This window comes from Taudactylus pleione, unplaced genomic scaffold (genome assembly GCF_031769625.1).
Source record: "Taudactylus pleione unplaced genomic scaffold, aTauple2 ptg000442l, whole genome shotgun sequence".
NCBI classification, from domain to species: domain Eukaryota; kingdom Metazoa; phylum Chordata; class Amphibia; order Anura; family Myobatrachidae; genus Taudactylus; species Taudactylus pleione.
The window spans coordinates 78,261-103,608 of NW_028284844.1; the positions used below are offsets into that span (position 1 = coordinate 78,261).

At 47.5% G+C, this 25,348-nt stretch overlaps 1 protein-coding gene across 2 annotated transcripts in view; it reads right to left on the reverse strand.

Annotated features, from left to right (window-relative positions):
* Window positions 1–20,714: 20,714 nt before the first annotated feature.
* Window positions 20,715–25,348, reverse strand: part of CACHD1 (cache domain containing 1) — a 150,175-nt gene continuing 145,541 nt past the window's right edge. For both annotated transcript variants that reach the window (XM_088447835.1, XM_088447836.1), the window contains 5 exons: window positions 24,966–25,117; window positions 24,462–24,623; window positions 23,989–24,066; window positions 23,811–23,912; window positions 20,715–23,485 (listed from right to left, as the gene is read on the reverse strand). In XM_088447835.1, the coding sequence (XP_088303961.1) occupies window positions 23,244–23,485; window positions 23,811–23,912; window positions 23,989–24,066; window positions 24,462–24,623; window positions 24,966–25,117 (736 nt within the window). In that variant the 3' untranslated portion in view covers window positions 20,715–23,243. The remainder of the gene's footprint in view (window positions 23,486–23,810; window positions 23,913–23,988; window positions 24,067–24,461; window positions 24,624–24,965; window positions 25,118–25,348) is intronic.

The following is a 25,348-nucleotide window of genomic DNA, read 5'->3' on the forward strand; positions in this document are numbered from 1 at the left end:
TTTGCTCTTTCTGGGCACAAGGTCACCAAAACACGAATGGTCCAAAATACTGAAAAATTGTATTAATGCTGTTTATTGCATGAAAATGGTCTCCACGCTGTTTAAAATGTGCTGCTAACCTCATCTATCCTGGCGAAATTCACAAAGAGATGGTCATTGTTTATTAAACTTGCAGACCTCCTCTAGTAATATTCCAGACATCCATAGTCCAAGGCTTCAGTCACAAAGCTTTTCTGATTACAATGATTATAGCTGAAGTTCACTTACCCATACAAATATTCAAAACGGTGAGGGTTTTGAAGTTAAAATGGACCTGGAGACATTTGGTTTCATGTAGATGGGACCAAATAAACTGTAGGCATAGTTAGAAAGACAGTAGTTACAAATAGATCACCAATCCTGCACCAGCCATCTATTTTGTAATTAATAGTTTACAGTTTCATTTGTCCTCTCTCCAATTAGCTATTAATCAATTCATCTGTATCAACAGAATAAGTAAAGCTTGCTGAGGTGCTATCCACTACTTAAACATTATAGAAATCACATATACAAAGAAGGAAAGTAAGTAGCTTTAATGGGTGCTCTGGGACCCACGTTGGTAATTTAAAATGTAATATTTTTAATAGGTATGCATTAAAATCTTACACTATTAAATTTGCTAAGATGGTGAAATTAAAAAGATAGAATTGTGCAAAAGAGATGAAAATAGATGTGTACAATAAAATATGCAAAACAAAACCGTTATCAATTTGTCATTATTTCAATATAATCAGTGTTTAGTAGCACAGTGGTTCATTACTTATTATAGTTTATTCTGTAATTTATGTTGCAAATAATTATTTCTTAAGGTTAAATGCCTTCATCAGCTCCTAGAAGGAAGTAGTAAATTGTATCAAACAATGCAGTGACTAATATTGTATATAGTCAGTTTTCCAAACTGATACAATGTCTTCTCTTCCTATACTTAGATGCCTTATCCTTATGTAATGGGTTAATATCCAAGTAGAAACAATTAGAGCTGTCCAGGTGTGCAGGTAGTGAGACTGAAAATAATCAACCAGGTATGCAGGTAGTGATGCAGGAAAATAATAGCCAGGTATGCAGGTAGTGAACTAAGGCAAATGAGCAGGATGTCAGCAGGCTCAGGCACTCAGGTATGGGCAAGGGTGATGGAGGAAGCGGGGCAGTCCAGCGGAAGCTAGGAGCTGACAGGCAGACTGGCAGACAGCGAATTCACAGGAACAGGATAAGCACAGAGAACTCCCTCTCAGCTAGGCTGAGATACACGTTGCACTGGCAAAGAAGAAATGCACTGACCCTTCCTAAATACTCCATGTCGTGCTGTTACTGGCTGGAGGGAACATGTGACTCTCCAGGATTGGCCAGCCGCATCACATGGCCAGAAGGCAAGATGGCGGCGCCCATGCCAAACGGAACGGAGACGCCGCTAGGCCTTACCAGCGCAGAGTGACAACAGGCCCGCACAACAACGCGCGCAGCCAAAGCCCCCCGCCAGACACCAGACAGCCCGCGCCACAATGACCTCACAGGTAACACCCGCCTAGCGCCATGCTGAAATACCCTGGTCGTGACATGTATTGCCATACAATGCTTATAGTGAATGGTCTAGTGGCAATGTTTGATGGTTTACACCAGTGGTGGGGGTTTGTACATACGAACCATCGTTGGGTCACGGGCAATGCATAGAAGCGATCAACCATCACTTGTAGAACCTACAATTGACAACCTTATCCAAGCCACAGTAGGTCACGGTAAAAACCAAGCAGATGGAATCAGCACACCAGGTATTGGAGCACACAAATTGGCTATGTTTGTGGTACCAAATAATTCAATAGCTGGGAGTTCATAGGATTAGCTCTGAAGTGGTAATAGTTGGGTTTGGGAAGTTTTACCTAGAAACATTGCCTCGGTCTACCATTCTAGCGACAAATATTCAATAAAGAGAACATCCCAGTGACTGTCACACAGTAAAGGGAGCATCACAGTGACTGCTATACAGTACAGAGAGCATATATCTGACCACTATAGAAACACAAAGGATATCCATGTGACCTACATACAGTACAGAGGGCATTCTAGTTACTGCCATACAGTACATAGGGCATTCCATTGACGTCTACACAATACATACAGAAACCCAGTGACTGCTACACAGTACAGAGATCATCCCAGTGACCACCACTCAGTACACTATTTGCAGATAGCCACTAGATTAAAAGTGTCAATTCGTTTAAAAGGGAAAACCAACCTGATTTTGCTTTTAAACTAATTGCCTCTTTAAATCTAATGGCAATCACACCAGAATCATTCCTGCTCCCGCAAATCGTGGGCTATTGCATTTGATCCATAAACTTTGAATGCAGAAAATATTAATCCAATTTTCCTTTTTTTTTTTTATAAATAGCCAAGTTTGTCTCATTCATTCATGAATTCTTTTGCACTAGGGGGTCCCCATCACAAATGATAGGAGAGACTGTCTGTCGTTTTGCAATTAAAATTATATGAAAACAAAAAGTGTTATCCCTGTAATTTATAAAAAATTAATAATTTTTGTATTTTTACATATAGTGACTTCCTGAACTTTAATCCTTTTGATATATTGAAATGTTTCTAACAGGTAAATGTAAAAAGGTGCATGATTTCACAAAATGTATAATTGTTAACCATTTTGCCAGGGGCATTATATAAAGGCACAGCCCACCAGGATTCCGCCTTATATAACATTGCCATTTTGCCAGGGGCATTATATAAAGGCACAGCCCGCCAGGGTTCCGCCTTATATAAAATTGCCATTTTGCAAAACCCGAACCGCTCACATTTGCCCATCTTATAACTTCTTCTGCCCTCTACTCTAAAAGCTGTACATTCAGCTCCACGTCTGCCCTACCAGCGTGGTTATGGCGCCCGTGCCCCATTTTATTAGCCCTTCTCTGAATTTTATTTCCAGTGTATTAATGTCTTTTTGTCGAACGAGCCTCTGAGTCATCACGGGCAAACTGATCTGTACAATGCCATGATTTGCCTCATTGCACCATGGTGGTGAGTGAGGGGCACTGAGCCTCGGACCTTTCACTGCTCTGCCACCTCAGGAACCTCAGGGAGATAGGATATTTGGGCACTCCTTTGCTGCCAAGGTTAGGGTTAGCCCTGATCCCTGGTACTGACAAAAAATTACTTCACAGGGCCCTGGTCCTTATCTTAAAAACCTTCATGACATGGGTAACCATCGTTCACACCCACCTCCCCTGGACGCAGGGGCGTTTCAAGAGAGGAGGGGGCCCGTGTGCAGTCTCCATCACAGGCCCCCTCCTCTCAGTCCGGCAGTGCACTGAGGGCAGCGCCGCACTAGAGTGTGCCCAGAGCATATAGTGCATGTGCAGGTCACTGGGAAAATGTCTGCGGCGGCCATTTTCCAGGCATTTTTACAGTGCTGACAATGGTGCTGAAGTGGGACTCCGGAGAAGTATAATATGGGTGCAGGGTGTGCGGTGCGGGCCCCCCCCCTGGACCCAGGGGGCCTGTGCCCCGCACACCCTGCACCCATTATAAATACGCCCCTACCTGAACAGCATTTTACCCGCAAAGCAAAAAAAAAACTGCATGGTTTGTGTATTAGGCCGTCAGATTCAGTGCACCTTGTCCCCCCGCAGCCAGAGGACCAGGTGACGCTGCCTCACCCCATTGGGGCGCCTATAAATGGGTAGCGGCAGATGTACACTTGATCTTAGTAAAAGGCAGAGAAGCAATAAAGCTAAATCTACATTACACCTAAACACACACACACACCCCCACAGTGTTCCAGGAACTTGTTGATTGTTGACTTTTCGCACAGACAAAAGCAGAGGTGGCACAGAAAAGCCTCCTATATAGTTATTCTGCATAAAATGTGTGGGATTGTGTGTGTGTGTATATGTATATAGATTCAATTAAGCACCTGTGATGGGCCAAAATTGATTTGAGCTACTGCCATTCTGAGAGGCAGGTACGGGATCTGTAGTTGGAGGGTATGCTGATCCTTATAGCGCCATCGAGGGGTGCCTCTCAATTTAGAAATATATAAATGATGGGCGCTAGTATCATGTAGCATAATAAAATACATAAATGTATGACCCAAAGTGGGTGCTATTATGATGTAGCATTAGGACCACCAAAAGAGAGACGCCTTGGTGTGGCTCGGTGACTTACCATATGTTTGCAAATATATGTAACCGAGGTCTCTGCATTGCTATTACTGTATGTAGGACGAGAAACCTTTTTTTTTTCTGGTCCTTTGCTGGCGAATTCTGATGATTTTTTTAGTTCTCTACTATAGGACAGCGCCATCTGGAGGTAGCGTTGGTAATTCCAGAAGCACCGCAGACCTCATACAAACTTATGGGGGCTGCATTTGTGTACTAAACTGGAGAGACCGCAGCGGCTACCAGAGATAGGTGCTACGATCCCTCCATAGTATGTCTAGGGGGATATTAATTTCTTCGGGTTTCATAGGGTACACAGGGATACCTTGGGGTATGTAGTTGAAGTAATCCATTGCACCAAACAGCTACAGCTTTCAAGCTCCCAGCATGCACAGGACCTCCTCCCTATATACCCCGCCCCCAGCATTCAGTTTTTTTGTTTGGTGCACGGGAAGTATCCAGACGCACCGGTTATAACAGCAGAACTGCTTACGCACTCCCAGGCTTTTTATTTTTTGATTTACCTTAGTTTTTTATACTATTGGGTTGAGTAGTACTAGGCGTCCAAATAGAACGCATGTACTATGACTCCTACTACCTATGCTGATGGCGAAACGCCAGCTCCTGCAACGGGCCCTAGGGATTTCGGTGGGTCACAGTGAAGCTTAGCGAGCAGCGACGCTGGGGCCCGGACTGCAACCGGATCCAAGATGACAAAGTAAGGCGATTCCTCGTTGTCGCGGAATCGTGCGCTACAGTGCTGGCTTCCGGTGTAGCAGACGCACCGGAGGCTGCTGCTAGTGAGGGCCCACGAGCCGCATCCTCACTAAGACCGCCCGGGCCTTATCTTCTGACGCCGGGATGGGTAGTAGACGCACTAGCAGCGTCTACTACTGTGAGGCCAGCATACCCGTGTCGTTAACGCAGCTTAGGGGAGATATGCGCTCCCCCGGCCGCTCCTTCCCCAACCCAGATGCAACTTCCTGTGTGGGTTCCCGCGTCTGGTTTGCTATCTCTGACGACCCCGTGTATTGAGACGCTCACAGTCCGCCTATGGTGCTCTGCTGAAAGCTGTTGGTTCTCAGAGATGTGGGTCAGTCTCCCTGTATGCCTCTGCGGTATATCGTGCGCTATCTCCTACCAAGCCCCCAGGGGTTTGATCAGTTGATTCAGAGCCCATTTGCATTTGAATTTATATACGCATTGTATGTGACTTTAAAGCTAGCTGTTGCATTGAGACTGCCTTTTATTTCTAAACTGTCAGATATATCTATCACTGTGTTTCTCCTCATCCCTCTGTACAGTGGTGTGGGGTTTTTCATTTGTCTTTTCAGATTTACTTGTGAAGACTGTCACATTGCATTTATACCTTATACCTGTGATACAGAGCAGGATTTTGTGCAAGATGGTTTGTGTGTTGTCTGTTGTAAACAGCCACCTCCCCAGTACCTGCAATGGAGGTTGAGCCTCCTGCGCTGGTATCATGTAAATCCTGTTCAGCAGGCCTGCCGGCTAAGGATTCCATATAAGATGGTTTGTGTGCCTCCTGGTATAGGACAGCTACTTCACCAAATCCAGTACACCAGCTAAAAAAGTGCATTGTTACCATTGTACTTATATATTGTAAGCATAAAGGGAAACAGGAGTTCATGCAAGTTATATTTTTGTTTGTTATAACTATCACTGCTATTGCTTCATTTTTACTCTTAACCTTCCAGGTGTGTAGGGGTTAAATTGCACTTTACTTTTACTTGTGAAGACTGAGCTGCCAACCCCCCTCTCTCCTAATTAGTTGGAGATGCTCAGCTGCAATTGAGTATTTGCTGAGGGGAGATTTGGTCGCTCTCTGAGTATACCTTTCTCCTATGGCAAGGTATATATAGCACAGGAATCCTACCAACTTTTATAGTTGTATAAGTTGGTTCAGTGCCAATTTGTAAGTATATTTGTATGTATGTACTTGTATCCTACCAATGTAACTGCGATTTAGTTCCTATTTGCAAATATATTTATATGCATGTAGATCCTACCAAAAACGTATGTGTTTAGGTAGTTGATTTTAATGCCCTTTTGTAAATATATTATATGCATTTTATGTGAAATATGATAAACTTTTTTTTGTTGATAAAGATTTTTTGTTTTTTCTAACCACCAACTACTTTATGTATATGGGTTAGAGCAGGGGGTTCTCAAACTCGGTCCTCAGGACCCCACACACAGGTCATGTTTTCCAGGTCACCCAGCAGGTGCACATGTGTATTCATTACTCACTGACACTTTTTAAAAGATTCACAGGTGGAGCTAATTATTTCACTTGCAAATGTCTATAGTATCTACCTTCGTCATGGTGGCATATGCTCAGTTCCATTCCCGGTCCCTGCAACAATGGATTCTGTCTCATTGGGATGGTCAGTATAATTGGATAAGGTCTCAAACGATCCGCATCTCGACACAGGTTCGGCTCTCCCTCGCAGTTGACTCATTTAAACAAGAGTCGCCCTTTATGGATCCCAGATTGGGTACTCCTCACCACGGATGCAAGTCTGCGAGGATGGGCGCGGTGACAGGTCATCACACCTTTCAGGGAACATGGACAGCTCAGGCAACCATCGGGGAGGCACACGAAGTCCAGCAGCCATGAGGGAAGTGGCAAACATTCTGGTTTGGGCAGAACACCATCTTCCAACAATCTCTGCAATATTCATCCCAGGAATCTGGGAAGCGGACTTTCTAAATCAGGACATACACGCTGGAGAGTGGTCTCTTCATCCGGACGTCTTTCAGCTCCTGGTGGACAAGTGGGGACTACTGGAGGTAGACCTCATGGCATCACGTCACAACCACAAGGTCCCCAGGTACGGGTCCAGAACATGGGAGCTCTCAGCCACCTTCGTGGACACTCTGGCGATGAGGTGGGACTTCGGTCGGCATACCTGTTTCCTCCTATCTCTCTCCTCCCAAGGGTAATCAGAAACTTCAAGCAAGAAGGCGGCAGGATAATACTAATAACTCCTGCCTGGCCCAGGAGACATTGGTTCATCGATCTGACATATCTATCCATAGACAGTCCACTTCCATTTCCTCTACGGCGGGATTTGCTAGAGCAGGGTCCCTAACCTATATCCGGAAATGCCTTGGCTGGCTCTTGAGTCTTCCATCTTAAAGGCCAAAGGTTTTTTCTACTTCCGTGATCCAGACGATGCTTAGGGCAAGGAAGCCTGCTTCAGGCCACATCTATCACAGGATTTGGCATTCAATTTTTCATTGGTGTTCCCACAGAAAATGAGACCCTAAGGTTTTCAGGGTCTCCCGAGTTCTTGCTTTTCTTCAGGCTGGATTAGATTTATGTCTTCAGCTGGCTACCTTGAGAGTTCAGGTTTCTGCATTGTCAGCTTGGTTCCAGCGCAAGATTGCCCCTCTGGCAGATATTAGAAAAAATTTTCAGGGTGTTCTCCGTCTGCAACCTCCGTTTGTCCCTCCGGTGGCACCATGTGATTTATCATTGGTTCTCAGGGCACTGCAGGCTCCCCCCTTTGAACCCTTAGATGCAGAGGACCTCAAATGGTTGACAGCGAAGACGCTTGTTCTCCTCGCTATCTGCTCAGCTGGCAGAGTTTCTGATTTGGCAGCGCTTTCATGCCGCTCTCCATTTTTGATTTTTGGCCAGAAGAGAGCTGTCCTCCATACAAGGGCGGGTTACCTTCCAAAAGTGGTATTCCGTTTCCTTATGAATGAAGAAATGGTAGTCCCAGCCTATCAATCTTCTGGCCCTTCTGTAGGTGAAGCTTCACTGGATGTGGTTCGAGCTTTTCGTACCCAAGTGGATCGTACCAGTTCCATCAGGAAGTCGGATGCATTTTTTGGGCTATATGGCATTCATAAGCGAGGCTGGCCAGCTAACAAGCAGACTCTGGCTCGGTGGCTGCGTATGACTATTTCTCATATGTATACTCAGGCTGATATCCCTGTTCTGAACATGGTGACAGCACATTCTACTCGGTCTGTGGGACCATCGTGGGCGTTTAGACATGGCGCCTCTGCAGAACAGTTATGCAAGGCGGCGACTTGGTCTTCAGTCCAGACTTTAATCAAATTCTATGCATTTGATACTTTTGCCACCCAGGATGCTTCCTTTGGGCTGCGGATTCTCCTCTCTGCTCAGGAGCCTCCCCACCCTTAAGGGAACTGCTTTAGGACATCCCCATGGTATCCGTGTGGACCCTAAGAAACCTGAATAAGAAAATAAGAGTTATGGTAGACTTACCTTTGTTAACTCTTTTACTTCGAGAATCATAGGGTCCACAGGGCACCCACCCTGACGCACCTAGCCTCAGTTGAGATCTGTTCTTTTCATTTTTGTCACTGATTCCCTCTTCGTTTTTTTAGTGTGTTCCTTGTGTACATTGTACTTCTTTCTATTGCCGTTAGCCTTGTTTACAAATTGAATGCCTGTGGCTGGGGGCGGGGTATATAGGTAGGAGGTCCTGTGCATACTGGGAGCTTGAAAGCTGTAGCTGTTTGGTGCAATGGATTACACCAACTACATACCCCATGGTATCCCTGTGGACCCTATGAACCTCGAAGAAAAAGAGTTAGCAAAGGTTAGTCTACCATAACTCTCATTATTTGCACGTACCCCCCATATTTTGGGGAATATGCTGCAAATATTTTATGCCAAATAGGCCCCACAGTCCAGATAATGCTTGTAAAGTGCATGGACAATTCCTGACTGTTGTAAGGTCTTGTGGTCAAATACACTTTGTTTCCAGTCTAATTATTACCAGGGCCTTTTCTAGGGGCTTAGGCTCCCAGTGCGAACAGACAAAATGGTCCCGTCCCGCCCCCCAACAATAGCACCAAACGTTAAACGTGTGCGCGCCCCCGTCTGGAAGGGGGTGTGACCTCGCAATAAGGGGCGTGGCCTCAAATGAAAAGACTACCTTATCTTATGACTGAATGACATAACCATAGGATTATGGACAGCAAAACCAACTGCTGTTTCCCCGATTCCTGTTCTAGGGCACACCATCAGTCCTGTGTACCCCCACGGGAGAAAAAAAACACATTGCTCCCCACATAAGAAAATAAAACTACTTACCTGCTATCGCATAGGCTGGCCGCTGGGACTGAGCAGAGCTGCAGCATGTGGAGGCGGGCATCCTTTGGGTGGGTGAATGGATGGGAGGGCAGTGAGTCGGGCAGGCAGTCAGAGGAGTCGGGCGGGTGTGAATGGCACCTGGCCGGGATTCTCTGCGCGGCTGCTCAGCGTGACATCACAACGCAGCCGCATCATGTGGTGAGTGGGTGGGCGCGGGACGGACAGCCTGGGAGAGAAGGAGCGCAGGGGAGCGGTCGCTGCTGCCTCTGCTCCAGTCTGTGTGAGTGACTGACAGGGCCTGGGCAGAGGCGCTCCATGTGATTGCACTGGTCTCCCGCTCCTAGAAACGGCCCCGATTATTACATATAACAAAATGTAAATCTTACCATAAACTTTATCATAACATAAAACTAGAATTACAGACCCATGGGATCCTAAAGCAGGTTTATCTACACAGACATCTGCACGGCCATGCCTAGTCTTACCTAGTGTTTCTCTTACTCCTCTTTGTCTATAAGTAATGTATGAATAAATAAGTTATGTCACGGTACAACGTTAATGTCTAGACTGACATGTTGCTAGATAATGAAAGAAGACTGCGGGTTATTCAGTGACTATTGCCGTAATCAGGCCAGAATAATCACACCAGCCCCCATTACCCCAACTCCCCATAGTAATCTCACCAGCCCCCATTACCCCAACTCCCCATAGTAATCTCACCAGCCCCCATTACCCCAACTCCCCATAGTAATCTGACCAGCCCCCATTACCCCAACTCCCCATAATAATCTCACCAGCTTCCATTATCCCAACTCCCCATAGTAATCTCACCAGCCCTCATTACCCCAACTCCCCATAGTAATCTCACCAGCCCCCATTACCCCAACTCCCCATAGCAATCTCACCAGCCCCCATTACCCCAACTCCCCATAGTAATCTCACCAGCTCCCATTACCAACTCCCCGTAGTAATCTCACCAGCCCCCATTAGCCCAACTCCCCATAGTAATCTCACCAGCCCCCATTACCCCAACTCCCCATAGTAATCTCACCAGCTCCCATTACCAACTCCCCATTGTAATCTCACCAGCCCCCATTACCCCAACTCCCCATAGTAATCTCACCAGCCCCCACTACCCCAACTCCTCGTAGTAATCTCACCAGCCCCCATTACCCCAACTCCCCATAGTAATCTCACCAGCCCCCATTACCCCAACTCCCCATAGTAATCTCACCAGCCCCAATTACCCTAACTCCCCATAGTAATCTCACCAGCCCCCATTACCCCAACTCCCAATAGTAATCTCACCAGCCCCCCCATTACCCCAACTCCCCATAGTAATCTCACCAGCCCCCCCATTACCCCAACTCCCCATAGTAATCTCACCAGCCCCCCCATTACCCCAACTCCCCATAGTAATCTCACCAGCCCCCCCATTACCCCAACTCCATATAGTAATCTCACCAGCCCCCCCATTACCCCAACTCCCAATAGTAATCTCACCAGCCCCCCCATTACCCCAACTCCCCATAGTAATCTCACCAGCCCCCCCATTACCCCAACTCCCCATAGTAATCTCACCAGCCCCCCCATTACCCCAACTCCATATAGTAATCTCACCAGCCCCCCCCATTACCCCAACTCCCCATAGTAATCTCACCAGCCCCCATTACCCCAACTCCCCATAATAATCTCACCAGCTCTCATTACCCCAACTCCCCATAGTAATCTCACCAGCCCCCATTACCCCAACTCCCCATAATAATCTCACCAGCTCTCATTACCCCAACTCCCCATAGTAATCTCACCAGCCCCCCCATTACCCCAACTCCCCATAGTAATCTCACCAGCCCCCCCATTACCCCAACTCCATATAGTAATCTCACCAGCCCCCCCCATTACCCCAACTCCCCATAGTAATCTCACCAGCCCCCATTACCCCAACTCCCCATAATAATCTCACCAGCTCTCATTACCCCAACTCCCCATAGTAATCTCACCAGCCCCCATTACCCATATCCCCATAGTAATCTCACCAGCCCCCATTACCCCAACTCTCCATAGTAATCTCACCAGCCCCCATTACCCCAACTCTCCATAGTAATCTCACCAGCCCCCATTACCCCAACTCCCCATAGTAATCTCACCAGCCCCCATTACCCCAACTCCCCATAGTCCCAGCACTATTGCATCCTGTCCATATAAAATACAAATACTGTAATCCAGACACATTTTAGTGCACACAAGGTAATAATTATTTATAAAGATAAATAAAAAATTGTTTTTTTTTTTATAAAAGCACAATAGATCTACTGTATATGAGCTGTACAAATCCAGGCCTGATCTTGGATCACTACTGTGCATTAAATTAGGACACACAATAGATATGAAGAATATGGTTAATGGTCATAAAATAACATTAATGTGATTCATTCAGCATTTCTGTAAATAAAACAGGTTAAATAGTTGGAGTGCTTTTATTTTAGCAAAGGATGGAGATGTTGCAACAATCTTTGTTGCGGTAAAAGTTACCGTCTTTGGATCAGTAATCAGCGATGTCTCTCAGAAGATCCCGGGGGGCTTTATACACTACGCAGCGCTTTTCAAAACCGTTGACTGTCGGTGCTTTTGCCCGCAGGATTCAAAACTCCTATTAGATGTTCAAATCTCTGTTAATGGTGACTAAGGTGGGAATTTGCTTATATTACTAACACCCACACTTTTTATCTATTCTTTCTTTATCGCTTACTTAACACTGAATTACTTATTTTGGATTTGGTGGGGCTAAAACAACAAATAGTCGGATTATCTCAATACAACTTAGCGCAGAGTATTTCAGGAGGCATGTTTCTGCTGGACTTGTATGGTTTTGTTAGTGAGGACTGGGCTGCATGTGACAGGGGCAGTGACATGACGTGAGGAGGGGAATGGAGGCAGCAGGAAGCCACAGACTGAGGGTTATATAGTGGAAGGAGCAGTGTCCCCCAGCAGCACAGAGTATATCAGGAGATGAGTGATGTGTTAGTGAGGACAGGGCTGCATGTGACAGGGGCAGTGACATGATGTGAGGAGGGGAGTGGAGGCAGCAAGAAGCCACAGACAGAGATATATAGTGGAAGGAGCAGGGTCCCCCAGCAGCACAGAGTATATCAGGATATGAGTGATGTGTTAGTGAGGACAGGGCTGCATGTGACAGGGTCAGTGACATGATGTGAGGAGGGGAATGGAGGCAGCAAGAAGCCACAGACAGAGATATATAGTGGAAGGAGCAGGGTCCCCCAGCAGCACAGAGTATATCAGGATATGAGTGATGTGTTAGTGAGGACAGGGCTGCATGTGACAGGGGCAGTGACATGATGTGAGGAGGGGAATGGAGGCAGCAGGAAGCCAAAGACTGTGGGTTATATAGTGGAAGGAGCAGTGTCCCCCAGCAGCACAGAGTATATCAGGAGTTGAGTGATGTGTTAGTGAGGCAGGGCTGCATGTGACAGGGGCAGTGACATGATGTGAGGAGGGGAATGGAGGCAGCAGGAAGCCAGAGATTGAGGTGTGAATTTACTAAAGGTCAGGTTTGTGTTTTTGGTTGATTTTACGTTGTTTTTGCAAACTGACCAAAACCACATATTTACTAAAGGCAAAACCAACGGGAAACCGACCAAATACATGACTTTAGAAAATTCGTAGTTAAATTGCCCTAATATGATCACTTTACAGATCACCTAAAACAGAAATACAATATTTTGAACCAGGTGGAGATGATAATCAACCCATGAGAGCAAACTGTGCACAGACATCAGACACTGAGCGGGCCCAGGGAATCGGCAGCAGTTTGGGTTGTCCTGCCCGTAAGGTGCTTGTGTTTACCCATGAATAGCAGTCATAGAAATTCTGGATCCGAAGTCGTGTCTGCTCTTAGGGACCTTGGCCACGTCACTTTTTACCCTCCCCATTATCTTCCCTTACCTGTACATCTGTACAATGTAACTCACCGCATACAACAAGCTGGGGCACGATTACGAGTCCTCTTTTGAAATGGCGGAGTAAGAACGCCCTCTAGATCTAGTTCTGCTTTCAAGGCTAATTTGTTACACAATGCAACCAGAAATCTCAATCAATTGAGTAAAGGATTTTAGGAATAAGATTAAGGTCTGCGAAAAGGAGCAGGGAGAAAAAAGCAAAATAAGAGACTGCTGTAATGTATTATTAGAATGCAAAAAACATTTTATGGTCCTCTAACTTCTTGCAAGATTTAGGGGCAGATTCAATTAAGCGTAGTACGGTCTGGCGGCAACGCACGCTAACACAGAAGGCCGAATTTGTTGCGACCTATGGTGGTGCGGGCAGAATCAGCCTACCCCAATGGGCCGATTAATGTGCGACACGAGCTGCTGACAACCCCTAAATAACAGTAAAACTTTTCGAGGTCAATCATCACTTGCAGCTTTCGGAGGGCAGGGGATTTGGGTACCTACACTGAGATTATGGGCCGTATTCAATTGCCAGTGACAAAGTTTCGCCGGTGAGGTTATTTCGCCAGGTGAGAACTTATCCCCGTATTCAATTGCAAAGACTTTTCGCTGGTGCAAAAAGTCAGCGCTTTGTAATCAGCGGAAAAGATTCGCCTCTGAATGGAGGCGGAAAAAAGTGCAGAATTGTGGATTTGGGGTGCAAAGTTGGGGAAACACCCCTGCAGCCATGGGACAGTCCCCCAAAGGTAAAGTGCGTCGAAAAAAGTTTGAAAAATACTTTAGATAACCCCAAAAAATTACTTTTGTTTTGGGGGTGAAAAAAAAACAACAAAGTATGGAACAAGTTTAAAAACTAGCGAAAATATGAGATATGGTAAGAACTTACCCTTGTTATCTCTATTTCTACGAAGTCCATAGGGTTCCACAGGATACCTTGGGGTCTAGGTGTGACGTCAGTCGCAGGGCACCAAAGAGTTAAGCTTTCAGCCTCCCAGGATGCACTAGGTCCCCCTCCTATACCCCGCCCCCGGGCCAAGGCACCTCAGTTAGTTACCAAGCCATAGGCCGGAGGAGGAGAAGGAAGAGAGAGAACAAAGATCTGGACACATACAAGAATCACATTCTCACCAGAGGGAGACAGAAAACCGGTGACCAGAGCAAAGCCCATCTGCAGCACAGGTGCGACAGGGCGGGAGTCCTGTGGAACCCTATGGACTTCGTAGAAATAGAGATAACAAGGGTAAGTTCTTACCATATCTCATATTTTCTACTTCAGGGTCCATAGGGTATCCACAGGATACCTTGGGGATGTCCCAAAGCAGTATCCTTTAAGGGTGGGGACGCTCCTGTGCAGAAAGGAGAATCCGCCGCCCGAAGGAAGCATCCTGAGAGGCGAAGGTGTCAAACCTGTAATACCTCACGAAGGTATGGACAGAAGACCACGTAGCAGCCTTGCAGATCTGAACTGCCGAGGCACCACGTCGAGCTGCCCACGAAGGACCCACAGACCTAGTGGAATGAGCCTTCAGAGAAGGAGGGACCGGTAGGCCTCCATGAAGCTAAGCTTCAGAAATAGCCATACGGATCCAGGCTGCCAAAGTTTGCTTTGAAGCAGGCCAACCCTTTTTACGGAAGCCAAAGAGGACAAACAAAGCGTCCGACTTCCTAAACGAAGAAGTGCGGTCAACATAAGTCCTTAAGGCCCGCACAACATCCAAAGAGGCCTCACCCACGGAAAGACCCGGTGAGTTAAAGGCCGGAACAACTATTTCCTCGTTAATATGAAACTGGGAAACAACTTTGGGAAGAAACTCGGGCCGAGTGCGGAGCACTGCCCTGTTCCCATAAAAAACCAAGAAAGGGGGTCTACAAGAAAGAGCCCCTAACTCAGAAACACGTCTGGCCGAAGCAATGGCCAGAAGGAAAACAGTCTTAGCTGTTAGCCATTTAAGATCCACTGAGCCCAGTGGTTCAAACGGCGGTCCTTGGAGAGCCCTCAGGACCACAGCCAAATCCCAAGGCGCCACAGGTGGAACAAAGGGCGGCTGAATGCGGAGAACACCCTGCATAAAGGTGCGCACATCCGGGATTGTAGCAATCCTACGGTGAAACCAGACAGATAGGGCCGAAACCTGTACCTTCAAAGAAGCAAGGCGAAGCCCATGATCTAGTCCCGCTTGCAGGAAGGCGAGAATCCGAGACAGACGAAACTCCCGCGGTGCATAACCTCTCGGTCGACACCACTGGAAGAACGTATGCCACACGCGATGGTTTATCCTCGCGGAAGACGGTTTCCGAGCTCGCAACATGGTACGCACCACAGAGCTGGAAAACCCCCGGGACCTCAGCATGGCCGTCTCAACAGCCACGCCGTCAAAGACAGCCGAGTCAGGTCCGGGTGAAGGCAAGGACCCTGAGACAGAAGGTCCGGTCGTAGCGGCAACCGCAGAGGAATGTCCACGGACAGACCCTGAAGGTCTGAGAACCAGTGCCGTCTGGGCCACGCGGGAGCTATCAACAGGAGCGTCCCTCCTTCCTGTTTGAATTTCCGGATTACCCGTGGAAGAAGGGAGACCGGAGGGAACAGGTATGCGAACCGGAACGTCCACCGGACGGACAGAGCATCCACCAGAGACGCCCCTTCGTCTCTTGTGCGAGACCCGTACACCGGCAACTTGTTGTTGTGCCGGGACGCCATGAGGTCGATTTCTGGAAGACCCCACCTGTCCACCAGTAGTTGAAAAACGTCCGGGTGCAGGGACCATTCCCCCGGATGAACGTCCTGGCGACTTAGAAAGTCCGCCTCCCAATTGAGCACTCCCGGGATGAAGACCGCTGATATGGCCGGAAGATTGCGCTCCGCCCAAACCAGGATCCGAGAGACCTCTACGAGAGCCGCCCGACTGCGAGTTCCTCCTTGCCTGTTTATGTAGGCCACGGTGGTAGCGTTGTCCGACTGGACCTGCACCGGGCGACCCTGGAGAAACCGCTGTGCCTGCTGGAGAGCATTGAAGACCGCACAGAGTTCCAAGATATTTATTGGAAGCTCCGCTTCTGTCGGCGTCCACCTGCCCTGGAACAAGTGTGGACCCGAAACTGCTCCCCAGCCCCGAAGACTGGCGTCCGTTGTCAACAGGACCCAATTTGGAACCCAGAACGGACGTCCCTTGTTGAGGTGGGTCGTCTGTAACCACCACGTAAGGGACAGGCGAACCTCCTGGGTGAGCACAATCGTCTGGGACTTCAGAGACTGAGTCAGCCCGTTCCACTTGGACAGGATCAGGTGCTGCAGAGGTCTGGAGTGAAACTGGGCGTATTCCACCATGTCGAACACCGACACCATGGAGCCCAGTAACCTCATCGCCGAGTGTAAGGACACCCGGCGGCTGTGCAGACAACTGCGCACCCTTGACTGTAAAGCAGAGATCTTGTCCTCCGTCACGAAGATCCTTTGCTGTCCCGAGTCCAATAAGGCTCCAAGATGCAGAATCCTCCGAGACGGGATTAGAGTGGACTTCTGCCAGTTGATTAGCCAGCCGTGCCGTTGCAGCAGTGCAATGGTCAGGTCCAAGTGGCGTAACAGGAGCTCTGGAGATCCTGCCACCAATAACAGGTCGTCCAAATACGGCAACATGCGGACTCCCTGCAGCCGCAGAGAAGCCGCCATGACCGCCATCACCTTGGTGAAAACACGTGGTGCTGTTGCCAGGCCAAAAGGTAACGCCCGAAACTGGAAGTGGTCGCAGCTGATTGCGAACCTGAGGAACTGTTGATGGCGCCAAAGAATAGGGACATGCAGGTAAGCGTCCTGTATGTCCAATGACACCAAGTAGTCCCCAGGTTCCAGCGCCAGAATGATGGACCGTAGGGTCTCCATCCGAAACTTCGGGACCCGCAAAGACTTGTTGAGTGCTTTGAGGTTGAGAATCGGACGATATGACCCATTGGGTTTCTGTACCAAAAATAGATTTGAATAGAAACCCTGGCCCCTCTGGGAGAATGGAACCGCCACTATAACTCCAGCCTGGAGCATAGTGTGCAATACCTTCCGCAGCTCCGTAGCCTTGTTCCGGTCTGATGGGAGACCCGTGGTGAAGAAGCGAGCCGGGGGTCTGTGCCGGAAGGAGAGGGCGTATCCGTGAGAAACCACCTCCAGAACCCAAGTGTCTGTCGTAGTGGTCGACCAACACTGGGCGAACTGTAGCATGCGGCCTCCCACCCTGGGATCCCCCAAAGGGAGGCCCGGACCGTCAGGCCGCAGGCTTGTCATCTGGCTTGGGGGCCGGACGTCTGGTACTCCATGCCTGCTTCCGGGGCTTGACCGATTTCTTAGGGCCAGCCTGTCGAGGAAACGACTGTGGTTTGGGCCTGCCCTGGGCCCTAGATGACCGAAAGGACGATGGTCCCGAACCAGAAGGAGCAGCGGCCGACGGGAGACAGGCAGATTTGGCTGCCGCCAGCGTGGCCACAATCTTATCCAGATCCGGACCGAAGAGAACTTCTCTGGTAAACGGCAACGCTTCCAGACCTTTCTTGGAATCTGCGTCCGCCTTCCAGGATCTCAGCCACAAGGTGCGACGAGCAGCTACCGCTGCTGAAGAAATTCTAGACACCAGAGTACTAATGTCTAGAGCCGCCTCGTTGATGTAGGTGGCCGAATCACGGAGATTGCCAATCAACTCCGCCTGATCGGCCGGACAGTCGGATTCAAAAGAAGCCTCTAATGAATCCGCCCAGCGCTCCATCGCTCTGGCAACCCAGCAAATGGCCATAGCCGGCCGTGCTGCCCCCCCTGCAAGGGAATAAGCGGACTTCAGGCAGATTTCTACCTTGCGGTCCGTAGCATCCTTAAGGGAGGACATGGATGGCATCGGCAATGTGGCACTACGGACAAGACGGGTCACGTGAGAATCCACCTGTGGAGGGGATTCCCACTTCGCAAAATAATTATCCGCGAACGGATAAGCCACCGCCAGGCGTCTCTGCGGCTGGTATCTTTTGCCAGGTTGTTTCCACGCCTCCTCTAAATGGTCCACCAACTGACCCGAAAGAGGAAAGACTGTGGCATCGCCCTTCACATCTTTGAAAAAGGCATACTTAGATTTAGCCGCTGGGGGAACTTCGTCCTCAATCACCAAGGCTGTGCGGACCGCCCGAATAAGTCCAGGAATATATACTTTGGACTTAGCATCAGCGTCCTTAGTATGGAGAGGTTCCTGATCGTAAGGATCTAGAATCTCCCCATCATCAGACGTCCCTTCGTCATCCTCATAAGGAGCGGACAGAGACGCCACCGGCCTTTTATGAGACCGCATCACAGACTCCCCTTGCAACACATCCGACAAGTGCTGTACAGAACTCGTCAGGGAGTTAACCCACGCTGGCTCCTGAGAACCCGGGAGCGGGGAAATAGGGAGACTGTGGGGTACCACCAATTGTCGTGGGAACCCCTGCATGGGTGACGACACCACAGACTGCTGGGACAAACCCATCGGAGTAAACGCGGGCTGCGGAGCTAACTGGCCCACTAAAGCTGTTAACGCCTGAGCGAAACAAGCCCAGGGCGGCTCCTGTACCGGTGCTGTAACCGTAATAGGCCGCGCCATGGACAAACACTGCCGGCAAAGGCCCTCCGCGCTACCCTCCCCCTCCGCTAACGGTACTTTGCACGTGGTACACTGTAGCCGGAGGGGAAAATCACTTTCAGACATGATGGCACCACGTATGTGACCTCTCTCACCAATTAAGTATTAAATAGGCGAGAGACCACCCTGCAGCACCGCACCGCAAGGGCTTTAGCAGAAAGAACAGGGACAGTAATAAAGCTGACAGTTTAGATGAAGAAAAGATTACAGGCAGCAGCGCTAGCACAGTCACATACAATGCAGAGAAATAACAATTCCTGCACTAACAGCGCTGATCACTCAACTACACAGACACAGGGCCTGGTAGGACACAGCGCTGCATACACAGACCTGACCACAGCGGAGGAGAGGTATGCGGGGGGACCCAGACCACGATGCTTCCGTCCAGCGCTTCCAGCAGCGTTCACCATGCGTTCTGGAGAAGATGGCCGCCGAGGAGCAGAGAGGAGGCTGGCCTGGGGGAGGAGCGCTGCCACAGGACCAGTCGGCAGCATGCAGAGAGGGCTGTGTGCAGCGGGGGAGGCGCCGGCTGTGAGACAGGGAAGGCGCGCTCCCCTGGCATGCATTTAACCCCTGGGACGCCGCAGCGCTACCGCTCTGCTGCGGTCCGCTGTCCCAGGGGGTAGTGGAAGCGCAGGTTGGTCGCCTGGCTCCACGCTGCAGCCAGTCCCCAGGGAGCCCCCTGCCTGGGGACTTAGGACCATGTGATCAGCGGGGACCCACCGCGGGACCCCGCTGCTTACCTCTGTCCCCCTTGAATCCGGCCATGGTCCGGAGCATCTGGGGTCACCGCTAGCTGTGACCCCAGACGCCCACCAGCATCCCCGGATCAGTACCGGCGTTCTGGTACCGGCGGGGTGTAGGGAAGACAGCATGGACGTCAGGACTGACTGTCCATGCTGTACATCCAGTTGTGCAGCCACAGCTGCATGAAGAATAAGCTTCAGGGGCTCTTCTAGCCCCCACTCCAACAGGTGCACCCGACTCCGGCCCGGGCACCAAACTAAACTGAGGTGCCTTGGCCCGGGGGCGGGGTATAGGAGGGGGACCTAGTGCATCCTGGGAGGCTGAAAGCTTAACTCTTTGGTGCCCTGCGACTGACGTCACACCTATACCCCAAGGTATCCTGTGGAACCCTATGGACCCTGAAGTAGAAATAGACTCCAGGGGGTCCCCCAAGTATGCCCCAGGTGTTTGTTTTGTTTGCAGAAGGTGCGTTTTTTAAAACATCACTTTATCTATTTTTAAGCATGCTTGTACTCATTTTCATGTACCCCAAATTTGCTGGGACTACTTATTTTATCCAAAAAATAAAAACTGCTACATGCTATTCTTCACCACTTGTGCAAAGACGCTAAATGGCACCTATTGAGACCATTTCAGCACCCCAAATACCTTCAGAGGAGATATTCGGGGGTATCCAAAATGATCCCCCATGTCAGTGCATCTTTTTGGGGGTGTCAGGCTGATTTCCCCAAATCTGACAGCACTTTTCGCCTATTTGAGTTTCGCTGAGACGCGTTTTCGTGTCCTTTGCAATTGAATAGGGAGAAAAGCGGGGACAAGCACGATACTTTTCCAGAGGCAAAACCAGCGATGACGGCGGAAAGTCCGGGACTTTGCCTGCAATTGAATACGGGCCTAAGTGTTAATTATGCTCATGGCTTCTTTAACAAGTCTCAGGTGCAGAAGTATAGCTCCCCCCAGTGGTCACATTATAAAAATACAAGTTGAATAATTGATCATACAAAGTAAATACCACATAATTTTTATTTATTTTTACAGAAGCCTCAGAGCTCTTCTACTCAGTGCTGTCGGGGGACCCAGTTCCTTCCGCTATCTTTCTCTACTACAAGACAAATTACCTTTTCACTTCCCGAACTTAAAATGAAGCAGTTATAGCCGGTGATGGAGCTGCTCCAGGGAGGAACAGAAATATTTTAGTCACTGAGACACAGCGATTAGGGAGAGGAGAGGCGCAAATTGAGACGGCTAGTGCTCCCTAGACAAACAAACAGCGCAATTCCAAGCGGTCGTCAAAATTTACATTTTCCGCTATAACCAATGGCAGAAAAATAATGTACATAAATACAAGAAAACAGGCGGGTTCACAGTAGTTTAGGCAGAGTTCAAGTTCATACCAATATTTTGGCAAATAACTTTTTATTTAAATTTAGGCTGTAGAAACGTTATGGATCCTTACATGGAAATTATTTTGCAGAGACATGAAAGTAATTATAATAACCCCCAAATTATTCACAACAAAACCATTCTTATATACAGACTTACAGTTTTTATACACAGTATAAAGATTGCTGTGACATCACAAGCTCAGCGCTGTACGGTCTTCTCCCAGCTATCTACTTTTCCGGCCGTCCACTAAATTTAACCGGTACCCTTATAAAACATGATACGATCCTACACTGGACTCTGAGAGGAAATTCTCGCAATAGACACAACTCCGGTTCATAAAATTATATGGAATTGAGTCTAATGTTGAATTTGCTATAATAAACGGTGTATAAAAAATAAAACCTTGTGCCTAGTCCTATGAATCTTAACACAGGAGAATACGGTTGTCGCCAAATTATAGTCTTATACTGAAGTAAGGACTAGCGCATTGCCAGCAAACCGTATATATATATATATATATATATATATATATATATATATATATGGGTAAAGTGGGACAGTTTGCACTTGCAAAACGCAGCCAACAGGTAAAATTCTCACAACACGGCAATATACTGCCCTCCGAATTAATTGCAGACTGCCGAAGTCAACGTCATAATAAATTTATGGGCGTTACGAAGGGTTTGCTGCAATTTTGATGAATTGCATTTGGATAAATGTTTGCAATCTGTGGGTTAAAATGTCCAACGTTTACTGTTTGGTAATACCGCCTCTAGTTCCAATATCGGCATTAGCCATTCAGTAACACTTTGATGTAGTCCTAATGTCAGCAAAGACTGTTGCAGTGCACACTAAGCTCCGTCAGATATAAACCTAAGGTTATCCCTTCTTAATCCTGCGGTTTAAGATGCGTATACATTTCAGTAACATGGCTGACAGGGAGGCGTATGAAAGGATCAGGGGCCACACACGAGGCCCATGAAAACTGCATGGGAACCAATGCAGGACATTACAATTCATTTTCACCTCAGCACAATTTTATCATGGACATTTTGACAGTGTCTGCTTGTCATTGGAAACTAGCGCACCAGAATAACGGTGCTGCAACCTACAGGAACCTATGAAACGCGTGTTTTTATTTGCTAAACTGCACTTGAACAGTAGTTAGAATCTGATTGGTTAATACTGATTGGTTACAGGCCTGTTCTCCTGGGCACCAGTTTCCCCTTAAACCTACAGGATGCCAACGGTAATCCAGCGCTAACCCTCCCTGAGGGTAAATCGTTTCAACGTAGTGGTTGTGAGGAAAAAGCAGTCTTGCAAGAAGAAAAGAAAAAAGTGGTTAAAATCTATTTAAAAATATAACAATAAAAAATTGGGTTACAAATACAGCAAGAAGGTACCGGTGAACACCTAATATTTCAAATGATATCTTCGTCTTACTGGTACTAAAAGTTCCAGAGTAACACCATTCATCCTTTCAAATACAAATATACATCTGGATAAGCAACATAACACAAGTCACCCACTCTTTCTGAGGAAAAATAATTCCCAATATTGTTCGACATCGCATTCCTGGTTTTGTAAAAATCACCGGGGAGCAGTAATCCCGCCTCCTGCGGGTGTAATGTTTGTACACAGGTTACAAAATCCTTTGTTGGGTAATGGAGTAAAACATGCAGTGGTCTGCAGGGTCATTCTCTTACCAGGCTTACAAAAATCGGGTTGTGCAGGATTCCATTGTCTATAAGTCCTCAAAAAATTCAATAAATAGTAGAAAAATAATCCTTTCATTAAAAAGTGAGATGCATTTTTAAGAAACTATTAACAATTCTACTCGTTATGAGTAAAGTCTGGTTCTCTTTTTTTAAATATATATTTTTATTTTTTTTTAAAGAAATATCTTCATCTGTTTTACATATTTTTCCAGCTCAATTAGTAAAAAAAAAAAAATAATAATAAAAAAATAAAAAAAATTGAAAAAAAAGTTGCAGATCTCACTCGTGTTGAGAGCATCATCCCAGTTTCCTGGTAAATTAGTGGAGAGATCCTTCGACTATCTGGCGATAAAAGCACAGCCCATTGCGAAGTTCCGTAGGCACTTGCGATTGTAATCCTGTGCAGCGATTGGCTGGAAAAGATGGCAGCCTGGCACTTCGTGTCTGTGTGATTGGCTAGTAAGGCCCCAACCAAGGGCTCATCAGCACTCTGCATCCACAGAATGTACAGTGACGGCCGCCTGCAGGTGATGGCTGTGATGCAGCGCTGGGTGGTGCAGTCTGTAGTGGTGGTGGAATTTATGGCTCAGTAGAGCAGCAGTCTGAGGGGGGGTGTCCGGCTCTAGATCCTCATCGTGGTTCCCAACGTCGACCCCGGCCGATAGGGGGTCGTTATTGCACGGAGGGTTCTCGCTGTCTTCCTGAGGACTCATAGTGCTGTAGCCTATTTCATTTAATGAAATAGAAAAAAATAAAAAGATTAAAAAGTAATACAAAACTACATATTTATTTATGAACTTCTTTAGAGTAGGTGAAAGGGAACAAAGCTGTTTAACGTCACAATTTAGGTATGGACCAGTACAATATCCTTTTACAAAAGATTCCGCCAAACGGATCCTAATTTGCATATGCAAATTAAGCAGGAAAAACGTGTCACTTTAGCTCTTGGGAGTTGGTGACTTTGGCTCCTGTGGAGTAAAATCGTAAATTAAAGTAAAAAGAAAACCGAAATACTAATAAAAAAAAAAAAAAAAAAAAATCGGCCTTACCGTGATCACTCTCCGTCCCCGATCTTCCCCAGTAACGCCGCCGCCGTTCTGGACTGTGCGCATGCCGCTCAATCACTGCCGCTATGAACCTGGTGTTGCTGACTGCAGGAAACACAGCTCATTAGTCACCGATGCGCGGCTCTGCGCTAGGCATAACAACGCGCTGTATTGTACTCACTGATTCCGCGATCCTCGTGGCTGTCGTCGTCTCGCTCATCGCGATCGTTTTCTAGGTTAGACATGCGCACGGACATCTCTGTGTAGGAAGTAGAGGGGGGTTAAGAGCGATGACATACATCGAGAAAAGGGGACAGTGGCTGGGTCTATTTATTGAGTACGTAAGGAAGACAGACAGATTTCCCAAGCATAAACTGTTTCTTTCTATGTGCAGCTAAAAAAGGTCTTTATCAAGAATTGCATCCTTTGGAAACATTAAAGGGCGTAATTAGATATCTTGGAGTAGTATATGCTTCCCCCCCCCCATCCTCCCCCCCATAAAAACCCAAAATACAGGATTCACATGTTTAATGGGTTTCTTTTTTGTGTTTGTTGAAAAGCATTTGTGTTACCCCGATGTGTCCACTAGGTGGCACCGCTATATTGTAGAACTAAAGTAGAGCATTAGTAGTTCGTGAAAGGTTCATAACTTGCCTTGTGCTGCCAACGGTGACATGTGCTGGTGGCTCCTACGGTGGATCTGGTGACGGTAAGCATAGACCGCTAGGACGAGCACCATAATACAGCCCATTATGCCACCAGCAACTGGTCCGACTGGTGCACTCTTTATCATGTTCAGCGTGATCACTTCGTCTCCTGTTGGGGGAATGTACACGATATAAACGTTCGTTCTTAATTTTATTTTAAACTGTGAGAAATGTGCAGTCTGATCGGGAAGTGCTGATGTGACTTATGTCTAACAAACTAGTTTAAAAAAAAAAAAATTCAGTTCAACTTAGAAAAATGTAAATAAATAAAATCTGACTAATATGACAGCGATGGGACAATATAGCACATGATAGGATCACATAAAAAACATTATATAAAAAAGTAATCATTTGTATTTATATGTAACAATAGACGTGGGAAGCTATAAATGGGACAACGGGTTTACAGAGTGCGAGGTCACAGATCCCAGACTCCAGGTATATACGTTACCTATTGATCCCATATCATCGGCGTACGGGCTTTTAGCTCCAACAATGCCGCCAAAACATTCCTTCTGGAGAGCGCAGTACGGCCGGTCGAGTTGGGTTTTCCCATCACTATCCACCATACACCACTCACAATCTAGAACGCCAAAGCAGTAGCTATAGAGAAGAGAGGATAAGGTTAGTTATAACCGTCCACCCGCGCTGATCCTGCAGCCCAGGTCTTTCCATATGGGGGCGTGAGAGCAGTGGCTGATATATATATATATATATATATATGGCAGGAGAGCGGCAGATGATAACCAACCAGTGCTGCAATGTGGGAACCTGCTCCTAATGCGCAGCTACGAGAGCCGTAAGATAGCGGCATGAGGTTTTGTTTTTTTGTTT